Raw genomic sequence first — 22,181 nt, 5'->3', positions numbered from 1 at the left:
CCCCCGCCGCGCCCGCCGCAGCCGGCAGCCCGCGCGCGGTTTGTTTACCTCTCCGCGCGAGCACGGGGGAGGGGCGGGCGCAGCACCGAGGCCCGCCCCATCCCGCCCCTTCCTCTGCCTCCTGGGAAATGTAGTCCCGCCCCCTCCCACTGCACACCGGGATTGGTAGTGTACACACACACACACACACACACACACACACACACACACCAGTGCGCCGGCGCTTTGCCAAATTCCGCAATGGCTGCTGGGAAATGTAGTCCAGTGCGACTTCTGTCTCCAGGGTGTAAAGACTAAGAAGTTATCTGGGCTTTACTTCTGGGAAGGAAGAATTTGAGCCAGTTACCGGGAAGCTCTTTTCTCAGCGACTTCCGGCGGGTGCCCAGGACCTGGAGCATTCATTACCTGAAGTGCCATGTTCTAGTCCTCTATCTACTACCACTTTTTCATGTAACTTCCATGCCTCAGTTCCCCCATCGCAAAATGTGCTGTTCGGCTGGCGCACACACAAGCATTTGAAAAGCCAAGATCACGGTTCAGAAACCGGGGATGATCCCATCCGTACCACAGAAAGTTTCCATGAGGCCCTTCTTCCACCTTGGTTTCCACGTAGAGGTAGTTCTGTATTTCGTGCGTTCTTAAAAAAAAATTATTTTGCTCTGGACCCTCGCTAGTGTCTTTAGAGGCTAGAAATCCTCTCTGGTGTTGCCAGTGAAAGACATAATTCAGTGGGTAAGTGATTTGGGGCTGAAGTCACAAAGGGTTCAGTTTAAATCCTGACTCGGCTAGTTACACTACCTGTCTAGACTCTTCAGGCCTCATTTTCCTCATGTATAAAATAGATACAGTTACTCCATTTATCCAAACATTGAGGGCCTGCCATGTGCCAGGCACTGTACTAGACATAATGTGTACAGTAATGAGAGAAACAGATATGGACTCTACTCTCAAGGAGTCTATAGTCAGTAGGGCTTATTGTGAAGATCAAACGAAAAATTCCAGCACTTAGTACATGCCACTCAGTTAATGGAAGCTATGATGATTGTTTCCTCTCTTGTTCTCCTCCATAGAGAGGGAACTGAAAGCAGGGGCTAAAGAGAGCAGGGACCACATTAAAGGATTGCCAATGGCTGCCCTCTCTTCCATTCTCATTCCAAGTCCTCAATCTAACAAGCCCTCAAAGTCTAGACCAGAGTTTCTCAACCTCTGCATTTCAGGCAAATAATTGGGGGGGGCGCAGCCTTGTGCTTTGAGGGGGCAGACTTGTGCTTTGGGGGATGTTCAGCAGCATTCCTGGCCTCTACCCACTAGATGCCAGTAGCACTCTACCAACCAAAAAGGTCTCCAAACATTGCCAAATGTCTGCTGGGGCACAAAAATCACTCCCAGTTGAGAACCATTGGTCTACGGAGAGGAAGGGCAAGAGGGTCATAACTGTTGAATGCTCTAGGAGCAAGCTGGGAATTGTATAAACATCCATAACTTTTTCCCACCCTGATTATTTTAACCTGCTGGTGGACATCCAAAATAACAGGAAGCTCTTGGTGAGGGGAGAATTTCCCCTTCCCTGTGGTCATTCCAGTGGCTACTGCAGAAAATATCATCTCAGAATGAAAATCTTACTCTCAAAAATGTCATGAGATTCATGCTGCATTTTAATGCTCTCTCTCTCTTCTTCTTCTTCTTCTTTTTTTTTTTTTTCAAAGTGAATAAGATTTCCAATGAGGTCAAAAGCTGCAAAATTATGCCAGCCCTTTTAAATATTACGCTTGGCACCACATTTAAGAACCAAATAGATATTCTATCAAATGCAAGGAGACCCAAAATGAGAGGTGTTCCCACGCTGTTCACAGGAGAGTTTATTTATTTTGTAAAGACTTTGAAATAGGGACTTTACTTTTTCTGTTGTTGGCTAGGTCACTTCAGATCTGGGCTTTCCCATTAGGTATTGGTAACAACCACTCTTGACAAGGGACATGTTGGGTAAAGGGAAGAATGGAATTATTTAAAAGAAAATAGCTATTCACTAAGATCTGTTAGTTAATGGCAGAAATTATTAGGTTGAAAGTTAGTTTCTACCACTTGTAGACGCCTTAAGCTTTAGATCCCAAATTGCTAAGGGCTACTGCAGGAATTTAAAAGAGGTAGATTAATGACAAATAAAAGTCTCCCCAATGGGAGATAAACCATGTGACATGCAATAAAAAAAATGTACCAACTGAAAATACACAGGGGTTTAAATCCATAGATCATAAGTCCTAGCAGTTATTAAGAGAAAGCAGGATGCTCAGTGCATGTGCCTGACCTTTCATAGTTGACCTCCAGATGAATTAACCAGCCCTTCTTTTAGAGTCATGGCCAAGAGGGAGAGGAGGAAATGGAAAGTAGGGCGAGAGTCACCAAAAAGGCCACCTGCATATGTTGAAGAATAGCAGAGTTGATGGTGATGGAGGGCAGTGGGCAGTGTTAAGGGCAGATTTATGTACAGGAATAGTCAGTCTTTTCTAATAGCAAATGAAGGTGCCATTTCCTTTCCCTGCTCTGGCTGACTCCCAGAGTTCTTGCTTTGACATTGGTCACAAAGGTCTCCCGCAGCACAAAGCTTGGGGCTCTAGCCTCAGGAAAGGAATGCTCTTCTCAAACCATCCCTCAGCACCAGTCCCAGCCTGGAAGAACCTAGAAGCAGCTGTGGCCTTTCTTTTGCTCAAATGAATCCAGTTTGCCCTACAAATGCAGATGGGGAAACTGAGGAAAAGCAAGGCTTCCAAAGTCTTCCGACCAAAGAACCTGGAATCTTACCCGCAGTCTCCGGTTCTGTCCTCTCCCTAAAGATCTCTCTCAGGGGAGCATCATTTGAAGTTGGAAAAAGTCCTCCTGAATCCCCCAGGCCTCTAACAAACACAACCCAGATGGGGACGAGCTGCCCTCTGGAGCAAGAAGGCAAAGCTCTCCGTTCTTAGGGGTTTACTCGATGCAAATTTCCAAACGACTTATTGCAGATTCATGAACTATGGAGGAGACTGGTCTGTATTACATCTTTTCTGCAGACAGGAGAGATGGAAAGAGGGGAAGGGACCATGAGGTTAAGTTACAAGGCCAAAGTCACTGTATTGGTAATAGCTGGTGCTTAAGAGAACTTCCCTGAAAGTGCAAAATGCTTGCTGTACAGGGCACCGTTTTCTGCCATTATCTTTAAGGATGGGGGTTTTCAAGTAATGAAGGCTGGAGATGGAGGAAGGGTGAGTCCTGAGCTCCTAAATGAGAACCTTCACAGTTATACGTCTTTCCATCCTCCACCCCAAAATGACAACGGCAGCCTCCTTCCCACCTCTGCCCTCAGGGCCCCCAAAACGTGAAGAGCAGCAGAAAACCTTTCCTTCTGCCCAGTGAGTCAGCCTTGCCTAACTTCATGCGTAAGCTCTCCTCAAGTCAGCGGCAGCTCAGAGCTGCGGGTCTGCGTGCAGCCGAGATAAATTTGGGTCTAGAAAGGATGACGTAATGCTAAACCCGAGAGGTGGCTGCCGCCTCCCAAGGCTCCAGTCGCCAGGGCTGCGGGCTGACATCCCCAACACACGGAAAAGCACCGAGCACCCAGGTGCCTGAGCTGGGGAGACAGGGAGAAAAAGGACGTGGGGGCGGGAGGAAACGGCAGGGGGAGGCAGTGTTCATCTGAGATCGCTGAATCTGAAGTTTGTTGTTTTTTAACTTCAGTTTTCTGGTGAGATCAGGCCACTGGCAGAGGCTCAAACAGCTGCACTTGACTTCCATCCTGGCCTATCTCTTCCCCCTTAGAAAAGGGCTTCTTACAATTTTATTAAATGGTTCTTATTACAGCAGCCTATTCCGGTGATTATAATGGATGTGTTAATTTCTCGAATGTCCTATCGCTTCTTTTTTGCATTAACTTGGATCCAAGAAGAAATCTGCATTGCAGGACTCAGTTAATATGCACATCTAAGACATTTGCTGCCCCTGGAGCATCCATCCCACTTGGGGGTACAAATGATAAGGTATTCTGGATTTTGGAAAAGGACTTTGCTAGGGACATGCCAAGTTAATGCCTCCCCTGTCCCCCACCAAATAACATTTCATGGTTAATTTCATAGAAGCTTATATCATTAAGCTTATTCCTCAATCTAGTCTCCCATTTTCCATTTTTCAGATGAGAAAACTGAGGGCCAGAGAGGTATGGTAACTGACCAAAAGGCCACACAGCAGCTATCTATCAAACCCCCCAAGCAAGGATTAGGATTCAGGCCCACAGACTCTCATCCTGTGCTCTCTACCCATCTCCATAATTCTTCTTCTGGTTGATCAGTGTTCTTATAAATAAACAAACAAACAAATAAATAAATTAGAAAAAGTTTTCTGATTTTTTAAATTTGTGGAGTCCCAAACCTTTAAATATCAGGTTACATTCCAAAGGGATCCAAAGCCTGCTTTTGTTTTCTGTTTAAGGTTCATTCTTCTCTAAGGAAAGGGTGGCCAAGCAACTCCCTTGCTGGTGATGACAAGCCATGGGCCTAACCTCATTACAGCAGTTTAATTAAAAGACTACCACAGGTAAATAATCTTTATTGTATGGAAATGGTTTCCTTCATCAGGAATGCCTCCTGAATACTTTTTTCAAATGACATTTCATCATTTGTTGCTCTAGTCCCTTATTATTCTCCTTTAATTTGTGGTTATAATCATTTATACTGGTAGATTTCTTGACTTTCAGCCATCCCTGGCATATAGCCCACTCAGCCATGGTATGTTAATTCTTTTGAAACATCGCTCATTTCATGAATTAATATTTTCCTCAGAATGTTTGCATCTATATTTAAAAGCAAGAATATACTATATATATCTTTTGTTGCATGTATCAGGTTTTGGATGCAATGATCTGTTCTTTCAAAGGTAGATGCAACTTGATTTTAAAACCTTAAAAAAAAAGAAAAAATTGCCAGAGGCCTTCCCTGCTGCTAAGAGGATGCCCCACATTCTTGCCACAGCCCTGGGTAACCCTCCCTCCCCTGCCAGGAGCCTGGCTAGAACTGCCCTGCCCCCACCCACTGGCATCAACACTCCCTTCCAGACAGCAGAAACTTGTGGAGGTCACTCTGAGGCTCAGCCAGGCCCTGGAGACTATTAAGCCACACACCCAGCCTGCTGCCTTGGGGCTGAGTTCTCCGCCTCAGGTGCGCCATCTAGAATGAAGACACCAGGCCCTTCCTTGGCTCCTCAAGGACAAGACTGATCTCTCCATCTCTTCCAGCCCCAGCATTCTGATTCTAGGATTCTGGGATTCCCCAGAGAGCTTAGAACAATATGCCTCCATTTGTATACTAGGTTCCACATAATGACAGCCAACTGTACATGGTGCTCATCATACAGTCAATTCATGGACTCCTCAGCACACCTCTGAGATTCCCTGGTTCACAGATGAGGCCTAGAAAGGTTAAGAGATTTGCCCAATGTCACATAGGTCATGACCAGATTCAAACTTAGATTTTCTAATTCTGGGACCCCACAGCATATCAAAGTATGTTTAATCAGATCAGCCAAACAAAACTGGTTAGGGCATTGGTCTCAACCAGGGGTAAGGCGATCCCCTGAGAGGCTTTGGAAATAAATAGGAGTGTCTTTCTTGAGTGTCACAATGACTGGGGGGTTCTGCTGTCATTTAGTGAGTAGGAACCAAGGATGTTACATCCTGCAGTATTCTGGACTAATCTGCACAAGAAGAACTGTCTCACCAGTAGCTCCCTTGTTGAGAAACACTAGGTCAGAAGGTTAAAGAGAGAGAACTCATCATTCATTCAACAGATATTCCTTAAGCATCTTGAGCACTAAGCTAGATGCTGAAGATAGAAAAGTGAATGAAACTACTTAATGAACCCGGGGCTCAAGGTGCTTGTATCCTAGCCTGACACACTGAGGACAAGCCAGCAAAATCAGAGTAAATTGTGATAGGTAGGATAAAGGATAAATAATAAATGCAGGGTGGCTTCGGGTGGATAGGAGGACCAGGGCAATCACAACGGCTGCCTAGGCTGGCCTCTCAAACTTTAATGAGCACACAAATCCACCTGGAAATTGTGATACAATACAGATTCAGATTGAACAGGTCTGGGGCGGGGCCTGAGAGTCCCCTTTCTGACAAGCTCCCAGCAGATGCCAAGGCTGCCCATCTTAGGACCACACTCACTCTCAACAGTAAGGGTGAGATAGGAAAGAAACTATCGAAAGGTTTGAAACAAGTACGTGACATGAACCCAGTTATATTTAAGATCACTCTCGTTTCCTCGATCTCCACTGAGGAGAGGAAGAGGTTGGACCTACGCCACTTGACCGGAACCAGCTGGCCCACACCGTCACGGTGGCAGCCAGGGTCTATAGCTCATCTCTGCAGCTCACACATGCTTCTCCCCTCCGGCTTCTCTGGCAGAAGCCCTTGGCTCGAAGCAGGGCCAGACCAGCTGCCCTACAATCTAGAACGCCTTCAGGAAACCCAGCACAACCTGGTAGAGTGTGGATTCACACCCCTGACATCCTAGTGTGCAGAGCCACAGGGGCTCTACTGGTTGGGTGAGTTCCCCAGGGGCTGCTGGCCAAGGTGGGACTGCACATGCAAGGAGCGACACCCTAGACCAGTGTCCTTCAGAAAAAGGGCCCTCATCTGACTTTAGTGTCAATACCCAAAGAGCCCTGGAAGCTTTGGGCTGCCTTCTCTCCGCCCTAGGATGAGTGGGAAGTAAAGGAAGTCACTCCAGGGAGGCATCCCCCAGGGGACCCTCAGCTTGGACTTCAAACATTCCAGATTCCATCCCTTTCCTCTTGCCCCTTGAGGCCTAACTTCTCATAAGAAGAAAGAAAAACCTAGGTTTGAGTTTCAGCTCCACTCTATGTTAGCATGTGGCTTTGGGGAACTTAGCCTTGCTAAGGCCAAGGCTTTCCTCATTTACAAATGAGGATAATTCTAGCACCCTCCTATTGTATGGTTGTGAGGATTTAATACAGAGCACTTAGCATTGTGCTAGTACATAGTAACTGCTCAGTAAAGGGGGCCATTATCGCTATGCCTTTGGAAAACAGAGACAACATTGCACTTGTCAGCAGTCCCCTTGGGGACAGCTTATCAGACTCCTAGGAGACAGGCAAGAATTATTTATTGGTCTCTATTTGTCTATCATTTGTACTGGAATATGAGCTGGAACTGGAGACCATACCGCCTGCACTTTGAAAGCACCAAGCACAGGGCTTGGCTCCTGGCAGGTTTTAGACATTATCTGTTGAATTGAGCTAAATTTTACAGCTGGTGAAAAGAATTAAAGAAAGTTGTATGCAAGGCACTCAGTCTTAGGAGTCAAGAAATATGGTATGGGAGGTCAGGTGTGGTAGAGGAAGACGGAGATTAACACAGGGATGCCATAAGGCAGTTCTGGGCCCCTGCAGAAAGAAAAACAGAGGCCGCCCCAGCTCCCACCAGGCACCTATGGCCACAAACACAGCAGCCCTGGGCATGCCCTCCATTTTAATACAACAGTATTAAAATTGTCCCAAATCATCTTTATTCAAGTATTCTTGCTAATGGCCATAAAGACACAAGAGTAAAATATCTCAAATAGTAGGTAATCCAAATCCCTTTTTATTGGCTTTAGTTTGAATGTCCCAATCTCCCCCAGGACACTATGTTTATCTTTCTAATTTTGCTGTGTTTAAATTTCCTTAGCAGATGCTGGAGTTGGATATAAGAGGTATGTAGCCAAGGGCATGTTATATGGGAGAGTGGGCTTGGTAGGAACACTGGTATGGACAATCCTCCAAGTACAGAATGCCCCAATCTATAAAGAGCTGAGAGTGGAATGTGCTTATTTACAAGGCTGCTTATAGGGTACTTAGTTTCCTAAGCTCAGGCAGAAAAAAAAAAAAAATTCAGATCTGTAAAAATTACAAACACAAAACACAAAAGATTTTAAACACAGGGGTGGGGGTAGGGGGTGCAGGGAGGGGAGGGACTATTCCTTTTAGGAAGCTTAAGATAAATTTTTGTCCCATCTGTAATGATGGCTAGAACCAAAGACACCAAGTCCAAGTCAGATGCAATTCTACATTGTTGGGGTTCACTTTAAGACAAGTGAATTTCTAAAACCTGGCACTAGAATAAACACTCCATGCGTGAGGGCAGGGACTGTAGCTCCAGGACTAGCAAAGTGCCTGACATAAAGCAGCAGTATGTGCTCCTTATATATCGGTTGAATGAATGAATGAATGAATGAAGACATTCACAGAACAAATTTAGGGAGAATTCCTGACAAGCAACATAGTTCCACAGATTATAAAAGGATATGCCATGAGGGCCTTTTAAAGAGAGAGTCTCCAATCTAAATTTTTTAAAAAAGGGATCCTATTTACATATATTTCCTGGAGATTTATTGCTCAAAGCAAGGGTCACCTGAACTTTCAAAATGTTTCACAAGCAAGGGGCCTAACACAACTCAGCCAAGATGAGGAAGTAAAGAAGTCTCAAGCTCTGGAGGATGGCGGCAAATTCCCATTATTTTTGGCCGGGGAGATCAAGTCAGCTGTTGACAGCTTTAACACCTCCAGTCAGGCCACTCAGGGACTATGATATCAGAGACAATTACTTCCCCTTAGTAGCAGAAGAACCAGAGAGCAGGTGTCTGTCCCTGTGGAATAGAAGCCTCTCTCCAGTGCGAGCCCAGAGCTCCCCCCACCACTCCCGGAGGAGGCCCCTCTGGGAAGACTTGTATTTCTCCTCCTCAGATAAGGCTTGGGTAGCCATCCTGTCACTGTCACTGCCTTTGGGCTGCTTCTACTTCCCCCAGCCCCATTGTAAAAGAAAATATTTTTTTTCTAAATGGCAAATTCAAATTAGCTTCATTTTGAAAGACCATTGAGAATGTTGCAATGACCTTTGCAATAACTGGACACACCCTAGGATCAGTAAACTAGGTTTGAAAATTGCTGACTTTATAAGCACCTGACCTGTAAAACAAAAGCCCAATTTGGGGCTCTGCTTGTAATCCAGTCTCACACCGGGCGAGAGGCCCAGAAGAGTCTGGTTCTGCCCCTGCTGCATCATCTTGGGCAAGCCACTGTCCCTCTCTGGGCCTCAGCCTCCCCATCTATACAGTGAGGGTGATGGATACTCTGTGACCCTCTGGGGCTCCTTCTAGCCCTGACACTCTGTCTTGCCACCAGCCTCCTTTAAAAACAAAACCTAAAATGGAGTGGAAGGAAGAATGGAAAAGTCAAGAGAATGGTTCAGAAGGTGAGACAGCAATACGTGCCCCCCGCCGCCGGTCGCTGATTTCTGCCTGCTGAAAATTGCTTTCTTCATTCTGCAAGAAGATTCCCATTTCTTGCTGGGTTGTTGCTTTTTTGCTCCTTTTTCTCCTCCCTCTTTCTCTCTCTCTCTCTTTTAACTCAAAAGCCACAAAACCACAACTCACCTTCCCCAAACGGGTCATTTGGAAGCCAGAGCTGTCGGGGGTTAGGTGTGTCAGGCCTGGCATCCTGGTGGTATCTAAGTGAAGAGCAGGCCAGGGCAGCCATGAGCTTCTCCTCCAGAAACCCAGTTTAAATCAATATTTATCCAACTGTATTTATAGAAAGTGGTGGTGGTAGGGAGGAGGGGATGGGGTAAGGAGGCAGGGGGGATCTAAAACAGAACAAGCCACAATGACTGATGCAAATCTTTGTGGCCAATTCGTTTCTGCAGGGCTGGGCATTTTTTTTAAGGCAAAAGACCCGGCTTTTGATGAACCTGCTGTTGGCCCCAGTACCATAGCAACAGCCCAAGCCCTCTGATATGCCCAGAGGACAGACTTGGGAAAGGCAGCAGGAGGGGGTGGTGTTTCCTAGGAGCCTAAACTTGAGTTAGGGCCAGGAGAGTTGAACAAGTCTGAAAAAAAACCTCTCTGGTCGGCTTTTCTGTCCTCGGCCTCACTTCTCAGCCTTTTCTAAGCAGGGTGTGTACAGGAAGACCTTGAACAATCAACAGAGTGTTTCAAATACCAGCTCTGCTATGGGTTGCTGGGTGACCTTGAGCAAGTCATTTTACCTCTCTGGACTTCATTCCTTGGCTGGAAAATGTGTACATGCATATATGGTTAAGACTGCAGGCTCATTCTGGAATCAGAGGCCTAGGTTCGAAACTCAGCTCACTAAACCATATGACCTTTGGGCAAGTTACTCAACATCCCTGCACCTTGGTTACCCCCTCCATAAAATGGGGTAATAAAATTGCACACATCATGGGGTTGTTGTGAAGACTGGAGGAGATAATGCACATTTAGCTCCATACTTGGTATATAGTCTGTGCTCAAAAATGGTAGCCAGTACTGATTACATAATGCAGTTAGTTGCTGATGCAACATGCAACCCTCTTCATTTCCCTCAGTTTTCCCTCCAAACTCTTGACCAGCCATCCTCAGATAAAAATCCCCATTTCGGGGTATGTCAATGGGAGAGTGTTTCCATCAGCGAGGGAGGGTCAATGAGCAGCTATTGTTTTCCCTTGGAACTTATGGGACCTCCTTTTTCCCCCCAAACCAGGAATGGCTCAATTCAACTTCTCCAATATTCTAAGGGTCCCTTGGGTCGCCTCTGCAGGGTGCCCGGTCCCTGGGAGCTCTGGGGTTCTGAAAGCCACAACAATATTCTCAAAGTCTACTTCTGGCATTTACCAGTGGGCAGAAATCATATTTAAAACTGGAAAAAAAACTGAATCTGAGAAACATAATTTAGGATGCAGCGAAAATAAAGACCTGATTTAAGAATGTTCTTTACACACAGCCCCCAAAACCAAATATCCCACTCCACCCCCACCGTCAATCAGCCCACAGAGTTTTCAGGGAAAAGCAAGTACACATAGTAGATGCTCAATACATATTTGCAGAATGAATGAATGAATCGTAAGATGCCTGCTATGTAGAAATGTGACCTGCTTGAACGTTAGTTGCCATCAAAGCCCTCAATTTTAGCAAGGCTGCCCTAGTCCCCTGCTCTAGTCCTCTAGTCCCCTGCTAGTAACTGATTCATTTTCCGGGTCACAGCAGATGACAGTGGGCACTTTCAACTCTCCAGGCCTAACCTACCATCTCTGTGCTGCCCCTGGTCTTTACAGGCCAAGGGCAGTCTGTGTTGATTATGGGAGACCCTCTTTCCTTGGAAGAGATCAGTATTTCCAACTCTTCTCCAAGTCCCTAGAAAGTCTTTACTGTGTCTCCTGGCCTTCAAACCTGATCACTGTGCCATAGCCAGTAAATGATAAATCCAACCAATCAAAGAATGTATATTAAGTGTCTCTGTATGCCCAGTGGTGGGCTCTATGCAATGGTGGCCTATACTGAAATGCTATAGGTGATCTTTTCCCTTAGGATGCTAATCACCTCCCCAGGAGGATAAAGCTAATACACAGGAAGCAAGTAGAAGATTGCATGGTTACTGATTATCAAAGCTCAGAGAAGAGGCTATTTATTGAGCACCTACTATATTCCAGGGACTTTAAATGTTTAAATGGAGTTGTTCAGCAATGATGTGAGACTGGTTCTACTGTCATCCTCAATTTACAAAAAAGAAATGGAACCTCAGAGAGGTTAGGTAACTTGTACCCAAAGTCACAAAGCCAGTAAGCGGCAAAGGAGGAATCTGGGCCCTGCTTTGGGTAACCGTAAAGCTTTCAGTCTCTCAACTACCGTGAATTAAGAAATAGCCAGATGAGGCTTCCTAGAGGAGGTGGGAGCTGACCTAGGTCTTGAAGGGTGAGTAAGATACAGATAACCTCAGAGGAATAAGAGAATGAAGCCATTCTAGACAGAGGGAAGAGTCTGAGTCAAGCACGGAGTCATGACTGCGAAGCGTGCTTGCTGGTGGACCTGCTGGACAGGAGCAGAGAAGATTAAGAGAGGAAGGCGGGGCGGGGCCAAATGACACCACAAAGCAGCAGCTTCCTCCATCAGGAGGAAGAGGCTGCTCCTTGGCCTGTCCATGCCCCTAAGAAAGCACCTCACCCTCAACCCCACATAATCCACTCCAGAGAGCAATCCATGCCGTCTCCTCCCATGTAATCATTCTTCTCTTCTTAAAAGCATTGCCCCCAAACCGACCTTCTGCAGACACTGAGAAACCCATTTCTATACTCTGGACGTTACCTGTTAGAGTAGCTTCTACTTGCCCCACTGAGCAGCTTTTCTGTGAGTCTGGTTCTTTTTCCCTTTCAGTTTTAACCTTTTCCAAAACAGGAAGTAAATATTTGTCTATCAGTCGGTCCTAAGTTGCCACCCCTTCACTGGACCCCAAATGGATATAGAGGATGCCAGAGGTGATTTACATATAACTTCTGATTTTGTGATAACCAATCCTAGTCTCCATGATTAATATTTCTGGAGACCTTTAATTTGAGATCCTTAAGGATTCACATCAGTTAGAACGTCAGGAAAATGTACCCGCATATCCTTGGGAATCCTTGTCTTGCAAAACTGGGTGACTTAATTTGAACACCCTCTCCCTGAGGAGACTCACCATATCTACTGGGAATAATTCAACACTGGGGCCACAGCTTGGTGAGCACTCCTACTACGGAAACCTCAAAGAGGCAACGAAAAGCAGTTCTGGCAACAATGGAAAATAAGGCGAGCTCCTGCCAAGTAAGTACTTTGCAAACAACAGTAAAAACGAAACGTGTGAACTCGTGACCACGGTCTACTGGTGCATTTCGGGAAGGTCTCACAGAACCCGAAATGGAGAATCAAGGCTGACACCCATCTCAGGGGAGAAGAGCGTCCCTTTAAGAAGGAATCGTACCAGCTGGCCACACTACAGCTCCCAGAGATTTCCTGGCTTGCCTCCTGGCCCCACCCACCAGTCTCTGGCCTCAGCAACGCGTGACGTCAGAGAAAGCTGAAGCTGGCGATAGGCTGAACAACGCAGCTAGGTCAAGTCCAGTCAGAGGAAAGAAGTTTGTCTCCATGTGGAAACCATGTGTCTCTAGCTGGGAGGGGGAGGAGGAGGAGGCGGAGAAACTGAGATCAAGTGATTACAGGGGAACTGGCTGAAATGAACGCGGGGAGGTTGTGCACCTGAGCCGGCCAGCAATGCCCTTTGCAGTAGTGACCTAAAAAGAAAAAAAAAAAAACCCAACTTGCCCAACAAACAAAGCTTGAGCCCCCTCCCATCATAATAATAATTAAACAACTAGGATCCCTGCTTCCTTCCAAAAACCAGGGACCTGAGAAATGCTGGAGTCCTATCGGAACGCCCAGATCCCCCTCCCTCCCCCAACAACTGAATGATGTAAGCCTTTCGGAAAGCGGGGCTCTGAAGCAAAACAAGCCCCGCGCGCGCGGAGCGACCCGCAGTGCCCGAGCCCGGCGCACGCACGACCCGCCCCCCAACTCGCGTTATTGCTGTGCACACGCGGACCGCCGTGACGCGCGGGCATTGTGTGCAGCGAGCAGAAAACAACGGCGAGCGCCGCCAGCGCGAAGAAGCGCCCCCAGTAAAATGAGGCAGATGTAGGGCCCGCCGTTTTCCGTACCAGGAAACCCAGACCTGGCGGGAGGGCGGGGGGGGACCGAAAGTGGGGAGGATAAAGCAGCCCCTGTGGGCCGCTTCTGTTTGCAAGGGGCATAATAGAGGGCCCGGCGATGGTCGCCCGTAGTTTGCTGGAGGTCACCCTCGCCAGCAAGAGCTACTGGGGAGGGGGCGAGGGCCTGGAGCTGGGTCCCTGCAGCCAAGCCGGGCAAGGCGCAGCGGCCCACGCTCTCGGGGAAATCTGGGGGCCGTTGGCATCACGTCATGCAGAGCCCAACAGCGGCGGCAAATAGAGGCAGGAGAGCTAAAAATACTCCCGCGGGGAGCCGGCCGGAGCGGGGGGGCAGTAGGGCCGAGGGGCTGATTACGCACACGAAGTTGACTTTGACTGGGGCGCTGAGGTTCCCGAACCCCTCTCGGGGGCTGCGGGGCTTGCAGTGCGGTCACTCGGGAGAGGGACCGGGAGGAAGCCCCCTGGCTTCCTCCGCCACAGGAGCCCCGCTCCGCTGCCGTTGGCCCGCCCCGTGCGGGGTAGCCCGGCCCGGCGCGCCCGGCCCTCTGCTTACGTGACTGGTGGCCACGCCGGAGCCCCGGCACGGGGTAAACTAGGAGGTGGCGGCGGCCAGGGCGGCCGGGGACGCCGCGGGGGAGGCGGCGGGGGCGGGGGCGGAGGTCTCTGATTGTCTGCGGGTGCGAAGCGGGGGGCGGGACGCGGTGGAAGCTCTCCAGCCACCTCCTTAGTACACCATGCTTGGGGGGTGGGGGACCAGGTTTGCCACACACTGCCAAGGTGCCCTCTTTGGGTGCACCCCCCGCCAGAGTCGTCACCACGGGACAGACTCCGGAGAACCCCGGACAGGGGTGAGGGGTAGCTAAAGAAATCGCGCCCCTCCCCCCTCCAACAAAAGCAAACACACCAAACAAAACCACGTCTTCACCCAGCTCCCCACCAGCTCTGGCTTTTCAGAAACTACCCTCCTGACGAATGCACCCCCCCCCCCCCTTGAATAATCGCAAACTGAGCCGGCTACACAGCCAGCGATGCGCCTTTCTCGCAATCCTGGCACTCCGAGAAAACAGGAGAGAAGAGAAAGAAAAGAACATACACAACCGTCCTCCCCACACAAATCCTTGTTTTTGCCTTCAGCCACTACACAACTGGCGCTGGCAACACACGGTTACTTTCACCCTGGAGGCCTGGGGTGTTGGTCAGCTAAGGTGTTTTTGTGTTTGAGGACTGTTGTTGTTGTGTTTTAGGGGGAGGAGGTTGCAAGATCTGACACGTTGCAATCGGACCATTTCCCCCACCCCCCCTCGTCTCATGGATCTTCCTACTTGTTCGGACCGATTAAACAGTCTGGTTTTCTCCAGTCCATCGGTTTATCTGCCTCGACCCCTTCCCCCTTCTCGCAGCTCTTATTTGTGAGGACCGTGCTGGAGACGCCGCACACGCGTGCCCCCGTTAGGACGCTGAGTCGACTGCCTGGGAGGACTGGGGGACCCAGCAGGCAGGGGCAAAAATGAAACAAACAAATACAAAAAGGAGGCCAGGCCGGGGTGGGGCTCCCAACACCCCCCCCCCAACATTGCTCTCCACCTGAATCCGCGAGGTGGGGGGGCAGGAGGACGGCAGAAATCGACAAGCAGGCGTTCGCCAGGCGCGCTCGCTCCTAAGTCGTCTCCCGGAAAATAAAGAAACCGCACACAACAGCCCACACCTTCTTCCCCAACTATTGTTTCCTGCGAGATCCCAAAGTTTCCTTTTAGCTGTGTCCCCCTCGCCAAGTTTCCCGGGCGCAGGACGGCGGGTCCGGGGCGAGCTGCTGGCGCTGCCTGGCCCAGCCGGCCTGTTTGGGGGAGGGGGGGTGGCGGCACCCCAGGGCAACAGAGGTGCTGGGGGACTGTATCCGTGGACGCGATGGCCTGAGCCCCGCTGCGAGAGGGGAGGAAAAAGCACAGTAGACAGGAGGGAGAAGCCGAGCCGAGCCAGCCAGACCAAGCCCATGCCGCGGAGGGCTGTTTGGTTGTTGTTGTTGTTATTGTTGTCGTGTGTGTCTCTTGTGTGTTTTTTTTCTCGAACCGCTGAGCTCTGCCTAGGATTTCCAACTTTGGGCTTCTAATCCTCACCCCACCCAGGAACGAGCGACAGAAAAACAACACTTGTCTGCCCGAGAAGGCTGGGGGGGGGGGGAGAAGGAAGAAAGGCGACCTCGAAGAGATGAGCTCTGGGCTCAGTTGTCAGCCAACAGCACTCCCCCGCTTGTCCACCCGGCGGTCCTCCCAGCCTCCGGGAGACCGACGGACGGACGTACCGACAGCCCCCCCTCGCCCCCCCCCCCGCTCGTCTTTGTTACATCTTTAGCAGCTTTGTGCGTGCGTGTCCTTTCTCCGGTGTCATCGGCTTTACTGCCGAGGGCTGGATGTGTGTGTTGGGGGGAGGGGGGCGCGGGCCGAGCAGGCGACAGGGGTCGCCCAAGTGGTTGAGGAAGAAAGAGCCGGGCGCCGAGGAGCAGCCGGGGCCCCTAAACTTACTTTTGTTTTCTTTCTCGATCTGCTCCAGGTAGCTGGCGGCCTCGAGCAGAATCTGCACGTTCTGCAGAAAAGTGTTGATGTGCTTCTCCATCGAGTTCTCGCTGGTGTTGAAAATGTCCGAGAAGGGGCACCTGAGCTTGGCCCCCGCGGGCTCCTCGGGCTGGGCCGGGGGCTGGGGCGCGGCCACCGCCAGGGGCGCGGCGGGGGCCAGCCCCGCGCCCTCACAGCGCGCCTCCTTGCGCGGCCGCCCGCGTTTGCCCATGGAGGAACCGGGGTCCGCTGAGCTCGTCCTCTTTTGGGGCTGCGCTGCCCGGCCGAGCTCCGGTCCCCAGAGGAGACCCGGCTGGCTGGAGCGGAGGAGGCGCCGAGGCGAGGAGGCGACCTGACTTCCCGAGCCTCGCTGCGTGCAGTTGTGTGAGTGTGTGAGTGTGTGTCGGTCTCGCAGTGGGTCTGTGTGTATGGGAGATTGAATGAACCTACAGGACAGACGGAGGCGCTCTGGCGCCTGGGTCCTAGTGCGAGCCTGTCGCCATCGGACCGGTCAAAATAAAAGGTGGAGACAAGCGAGGCAGGGACCGCCCTCAGCCCGTCCCCGCACCCTTCCCCGCCTCTCCCCAAATCTTACCTCAGAGTAGAGCACTGTATTTCAACACTAAGGGAAAAAATACTCGATGCCTCTAAGTGGACCTGCATAAAAACAAACTAGTAAGCTATTTTTTTCTTCACATAAAATTAAGACCTCGTGAACGGTCCAGCACAATGCCTCGCACATAGTGAGTGGGTCCCCATTAAATGGTAGCTGCTATGACTTTTTTTTTTTTTAATGAAAACCCAATCCGAAAAACCCCATCGCATGTAACCTGAAGTTTCCTCCTCCCGATTCACACACCCCTACACATAGACAGGCACAGGCATGTGCCTTCACGGGGTCAAATGAAATCCCCAGGCCACCAAATTCCAGTTACAGATTTACTCACTCTTTCTTTCTCCCTTCAAATGCAAAGTTATTTTCCAGGAAGGGGGAGGAGATGTAAGCATCTCTCTCCACACTCCTCTTCCCAGCTTTGGTCCAGCTGTGCAAAGCTCACACTAGGGTGCCCCCACACCTGGCACCCTTTTATTTGACAGAGCAGCAGAAATGGCAGGCCGGGACCCCCACCCCCACCCCAGCTGAATTCCACCTTTTGGCTCTGAAGACTCTTACCCCAGTTGACACCGTTGTTTTTACTGCGCTGCTATCACCCAGTCAGGATCTGCGGGAAACGGGGATGCTTTCCAGGCTTGGGAGGTATGGTGGGAGTCAGAGGGCTAGCTGAAGGCCATTAGGGAGTGTCACAGAGAAGGGTTCAAATCCAGCTCTGAAGTACACAGGCTGTGTGAGCTTGGGCAAGTTCCCTAACCACTCTTGGCCTGTTTCCCCATCCATGAAACTCTGATAAGCTTCTTGTGCTGATTAAATCATATCTGCACTTAGCACACTACCTGGCCCATGGTAAGATCTTTTTCTTTCAATTCAGACCCAGATAAGAGCCTGGGTCCCCTACTTGCTTCTAAGTTGTTGGGGGGCGGGGATGGCAAGCTGAAGCAAACAAGACTCTTCTGCGTTTTGTTGGAAAACATCTCTGCAACAAACCCATCTAAATATCGTCACCTTGCAAGGCCAACTGGAATTTTCCTCCAGGGGAATCATTTACACAGAAGCACATTAAATACCGCCCCCTGCCTTTGAGCAACCCCACCACCCTGCTCAGAAGCAGCTTCTTGCACATTTGTCTGAAAGACCCTTATTGGAAATGGAAACTTTTTTAAAAAGGAGAGAAAGTACATTTCTTTGTAAAACATTCATTATGTAAAACTTAGAATACACAGGCCCTCACAGAACCTTCAAGAAAGTCTTGTGTACTTTCAGAATGTAATAACCTGCTGCTGATATGCAGGAGCAATCAGTAACCGGCATTTTAAAGCCAATGTATTCACATTTTGGACCATAATATAATCAAACTACATATACTGTCTGTCCATTTTCTGTCCTGTGACAAATTTTGATGGTTGATCTCTGCATCCTTTAGCTAGGATAGAGTAGAAGCTCCCAAGAGCTGTGAAATAAAAGTTTACCTTCCATTATCAGAACAACCACTGACTTTTTTTCCTGTTGGGACCACAACCTGAGTGACTCATGTTTAAAAGTGTTTATAAGAAAAAATAAAAATAAAAAAAAATAAAAGTGTTTATAAGTATAAGGACTTTAGGAATGTATAGTTTCAAACAAGTTTTATCTAATGCTATCTTGCAAAAACTAGCACTTGTGTAAAATAGCCCCGATCTCCCTTGCCCCAAGTGAAAGATGATAGTGAGACCATGAACCAGCTACACCCGAAGAAAACCTGAGTTTTCACCCCAGTAACGCAGTACAGTGTCCTACACGCATGTCTACACACACTCACCGAGATAGGCACACCCCACACATGAGTGCGGGGCGGGGGTTAGGGTGTCTTGTAATTATTTATTTATCCCCGTTTCATCTCTCATAGGTCTGTGAGCTTCAGAAAGCCCAGTGGGAATCTTCAAGCTGGGCCACGGATCTGACCAAAGCCAAAATAAACAATGGCTTGAAGAAAATCTACAAAAAAGTGCTGATTTGCACTATTCCCACAGTCAGCCACAGCCCCCACCGTCATTCCCATGGAAAACACCACTGCTGGTGCCAAATCAATTTCCCCCCCTTCATAGGGGCATTGTTTTTTGTTATTATGTGAGTTCTTAGCATCAGACAATAGTACCACAAGAGACTCAGTGGAGGCAGGAGAAATGCCTTTTTGTTTCACTAAGTCTGTGCCATTGTGCCCCAGACTCCAGTGCACAGAGAATACAGTCGCACATATTCATTTCGGTAACATGTATGTGGAGCGAGGAAGGCGCCAAGCTAAAGCTCCAAGCCCCGTTCCTTATTTTTCCTTTCCAGAGCCCATCAAGTGTTAAATCATGCCGGCATCTTATTGCTCTCTCCCCCTTCCCACACCATCCCTCAATTATCAGTTCCTCTAATAAAGTTGGCCTCCCCAGAAAGTGGCGTTTCAGGGGTTATATCACAGGACAGGCATCCAGGATGCTGGGTTACAAGCTCAGCTCCATTCCCCATTAGCTTTGCTTCCCAGGAGGAGGTATTCAAGCCTTTTGCACCTTACTTTCTCCGGGGCTTTGACTCCATAAATAAACAGGCCTCTTTGGAAACTTGCTGGCAGTTTTTGCAGAGAACAGGTAGTAGATGAGAAGGCAGCTGGCCTGCGAAAAATATGTGAACTCCTTGAAAAAAAAGTAGTGATTTTTTTGCAGTGCCCAGCGAGACCAGACAAGATGTTTCCAGGGGCCCAAGATATCTTGGAGGCACATTCAGTCAGGGGCCTGTTTTCCCAAACTTCTATTTCTTTGTTTGGTCTCTCTGCCTGTTGGTAATATTTTTCCATCAAACTTGTTTGCATATTAATGCAAGATCGCTCTCTCATGTGTTTGCCCCTCTTTCTCCCCAGACATTCTACATATGCTTACATCAAAGGAGTTTGTTTGGCCTGTGAATTCTGTCATCAGGTACACAGAGACTGGTTAATTACTGAGACTCAAGGAGAGTGGCCCTCAGACCTCCCCATTCTGCACTTGGATGGGATGCCCTTTGCTGTCCTGGACCATTTGGGCTCTCCTAGGCTCCTCAGCCCTGCTCTTCCTCCTTACCCCTTCTCCTTTCCCTAGCCCTTCCTGCTATAATATCTAGCTTTTCCTTGGATCTTGCCAGCATGGCCAGGTCAGGTTCTTCCCTGCTCTTTGACCTGTGGTCTTTGTACTCAGGCTTGATAAACACCATCAAGAGATCTTCTGTCTTCCTGCATTGTCACCTGAGTCCTAATTCCCCAGAGCTTTCCTAGCCAAGTTTTTCCTTGGCACCTTTCCCTTGGGCAATGAGCTAAAGAATTGGCTTCTTCTTTCCTTGGGAGCCCCCATCTTGGTTTCACCTACTAGGAGGGAGAAGTAGCTTCAAGGAAAGCCCAGGAATAGAGGTTTAGGGACTGGTAAGACACGAGCAGAATGGCAAGAACAAGAACTGTATGGCTCTGCTTCTCCCACTGGCTCCTGGAACAGCTTTTAAAAGTGCTGAGCAGGCCCCTCCAACCACTCCCCATGCCCCCACCCCCACCCGCACATTCACCAGCGGGTATAGACATGGACAGAGGATAAATAGCCTCCACCCTACATTGGAGCTCACCCGGGTGTCACCTGCTCCTGGGGCATTATCTCTGCTCTTCTGGACTCTGCCCTCCCTTCTCCTGGACCTCCAAGGCTGCCAGTTCTTCCTATCTCAGGCATCTCCTGGGCTTCTCCTATGCAAAGCTCAGGACTTATAGGGTTCTTTAGATTATGAGCTCCTCAAGGGCGGGGAACACGCCTTGCTCCCCCAGCACCCTAGCACAGCACATGCATGGCACAAAACAGGGGCTTAGGCCCTGAGGGTCAAAGTCATGAATGCCCTTTCCTGCCTGGCTGGACCCTTGGTGCTGGTCCTTCCTGGCTTCCTGGCTCCTGCATGGCAAGAGGAGGCATTTGACACTGTCTGCAAAACTCTTCCTGAGTCACTCACATTAAAGTTTAAATATCAAAATGTTGTCTGTCCAGAAGCCAGAAACCCATTGAGTCACATGGTTGAGGTTCCCTTCCCCAAAAGTGCAGAGGCTCGGTCACTCTTTCCCCTGTCCTTACTGCTCTACGTATCTGGTAATAAGATGCCTCTGATGGAAAATTTTCAAAAATCACCAGATGATGAAAGCAATGGCCTGAGACCAAAGTGGGAATCATATGGAGCTTCCCCTCCACATATTCTCATCATAGGGTTTCTTCTAGCCCCGGGGGGGGGGGGGGGGGGGGGGGAGGCGGCAGGCCTTCAGGCCCCTATTTTCTTTAACATCTCCGTATTTTAAAAAATACATTCAGCCAAGATTCTAAATTCATGTATATTAAGGTACCAGTGACTGACACTAGCTTAGATATGATCATTCCTGGAGGATTTTGGAATTAAAAGATGGCCAGTGCTTTAAGCTAAAGGAATAAAGTTCCAGTGGTGAAATGTTAGGCATCAGGAGATGGAAGGAGAAGGTAGTATTCAGGCAACAAAGGATCCTCCTCTTGATTATTAGCTGGCTGAACTGGTGTAAGTCACTTGACCTCTCAGAGCCTTGGGATTCTCACCTACCAAGTGGGAAGAACAACGTTTACCTCGATGATGGGGTGTATATAAAGGAACCTTGGAAACTGTAAAGTGTTGTACTCATGTCAGCATAGTATTAGGCAAAGAGAGTCCTGAAAGATTTTTCAGGGAAAACAAAAACAATGACAAAAATGGGGGGGTAGTTAGAAACCCAGAGTTTTGGGCCAGTTCGTCCACTGCACTACTGGGTAACTCTGGATAATATATATAACTTCGGGCCCTGCAGCATCGATGTCCTCACCTAGCCTATTTTCTCTTTCTCCTTGTTCCATCTCTCCTGTATGAGACCTGCAAGTTGCCCTCTCTCTTTGCTGATCCAGAGCTCAGTTCTCAAGGGTGAAAAGGTCGATGAGCAATGAAGCGGTACATTTATCAGGAATAATGGATACATGAGCACATACTCAACTTATGGATTAATTCATTCTATCAGAAGACATAGCCTTCCATGTGTCAGGCTCACTCTGGGTATAGGGACACAGCAGTGAGCAAAAAGCCAAAAACCCCACCCTCATGGGTATCTCTCATCCGGGTATATACGTAGAAGACATAGGACCAGTTGTAAGCATACAGAGAGATAGATAGATAGTCCCATATATGCACCCAGAGCAGGCCTCTTTACTCCTGTGTCTTTCAGAAAATGAAATGGAAACCTTAAGTTGGAGCCAGAATATGGGATTCCTCCAGAGGAACTATGACATCCTCTTACGCATCATAGAAATAGTCATAAACAAGAGTGAGGAAGGTTTGCCTTCTTGTTTCCCTTTCTCTCTTCTTGCTTAAGTTGGACATTAATTTTTATTTACACACAACTGACCCTTTGCGTGTTTCCACAGTAGTAAGGAATATTACATTA

The 22,181-nt window shown here is 48.8% G+C and overlaps 1 protein-coding gene across 1 annotated transcript in view; it reads right to left on the bottom strand.

Annotated features, from left to right (window-relative positions):
- Positions 1-16,498, bottom strand: part of MXI1 (MAX interactor 1, dimerization protein) — an 85,824-nt gene extending 69,326 nt beyond the window's left edge. The window contains exon 1 of the mRNA XM_035028776.1: positions 16,078-16,498. Within this exon, the coding sequence (XP_034884667.1) occupies positions 16,078-16,339 (262 nt within the window). The 5' untranslated portion in view covers positions 16,340-16,498. The remainder of the gene's footprint in view (positions 1-16,077) is intronic.
- Between the last annotated feature and the right edge of the window lie 5,683 nt (positions 16,499-22,181).

This window comes from Mirounga leonina, unplaced genomic scaffold (assembly GCF_011800145.1).
Source record: "Mirounga leonina isolate KUSES-001 unplaced genomic scaffold, KU_Mleo_1.0 Mir_114, whole genome shotgun sequence".
Taxonomy (NCBI): domain Eukaryota; kingdom Metazoa; phylum Chordata; class Mammalia; order Carnivora; family Phocidae; genus Mirounga; species Mirounga leonina.
Note: the sequence above shows the minus strand (reverse complement) of the source record. Positions and strands in the feature narration are given on the sequence as shown.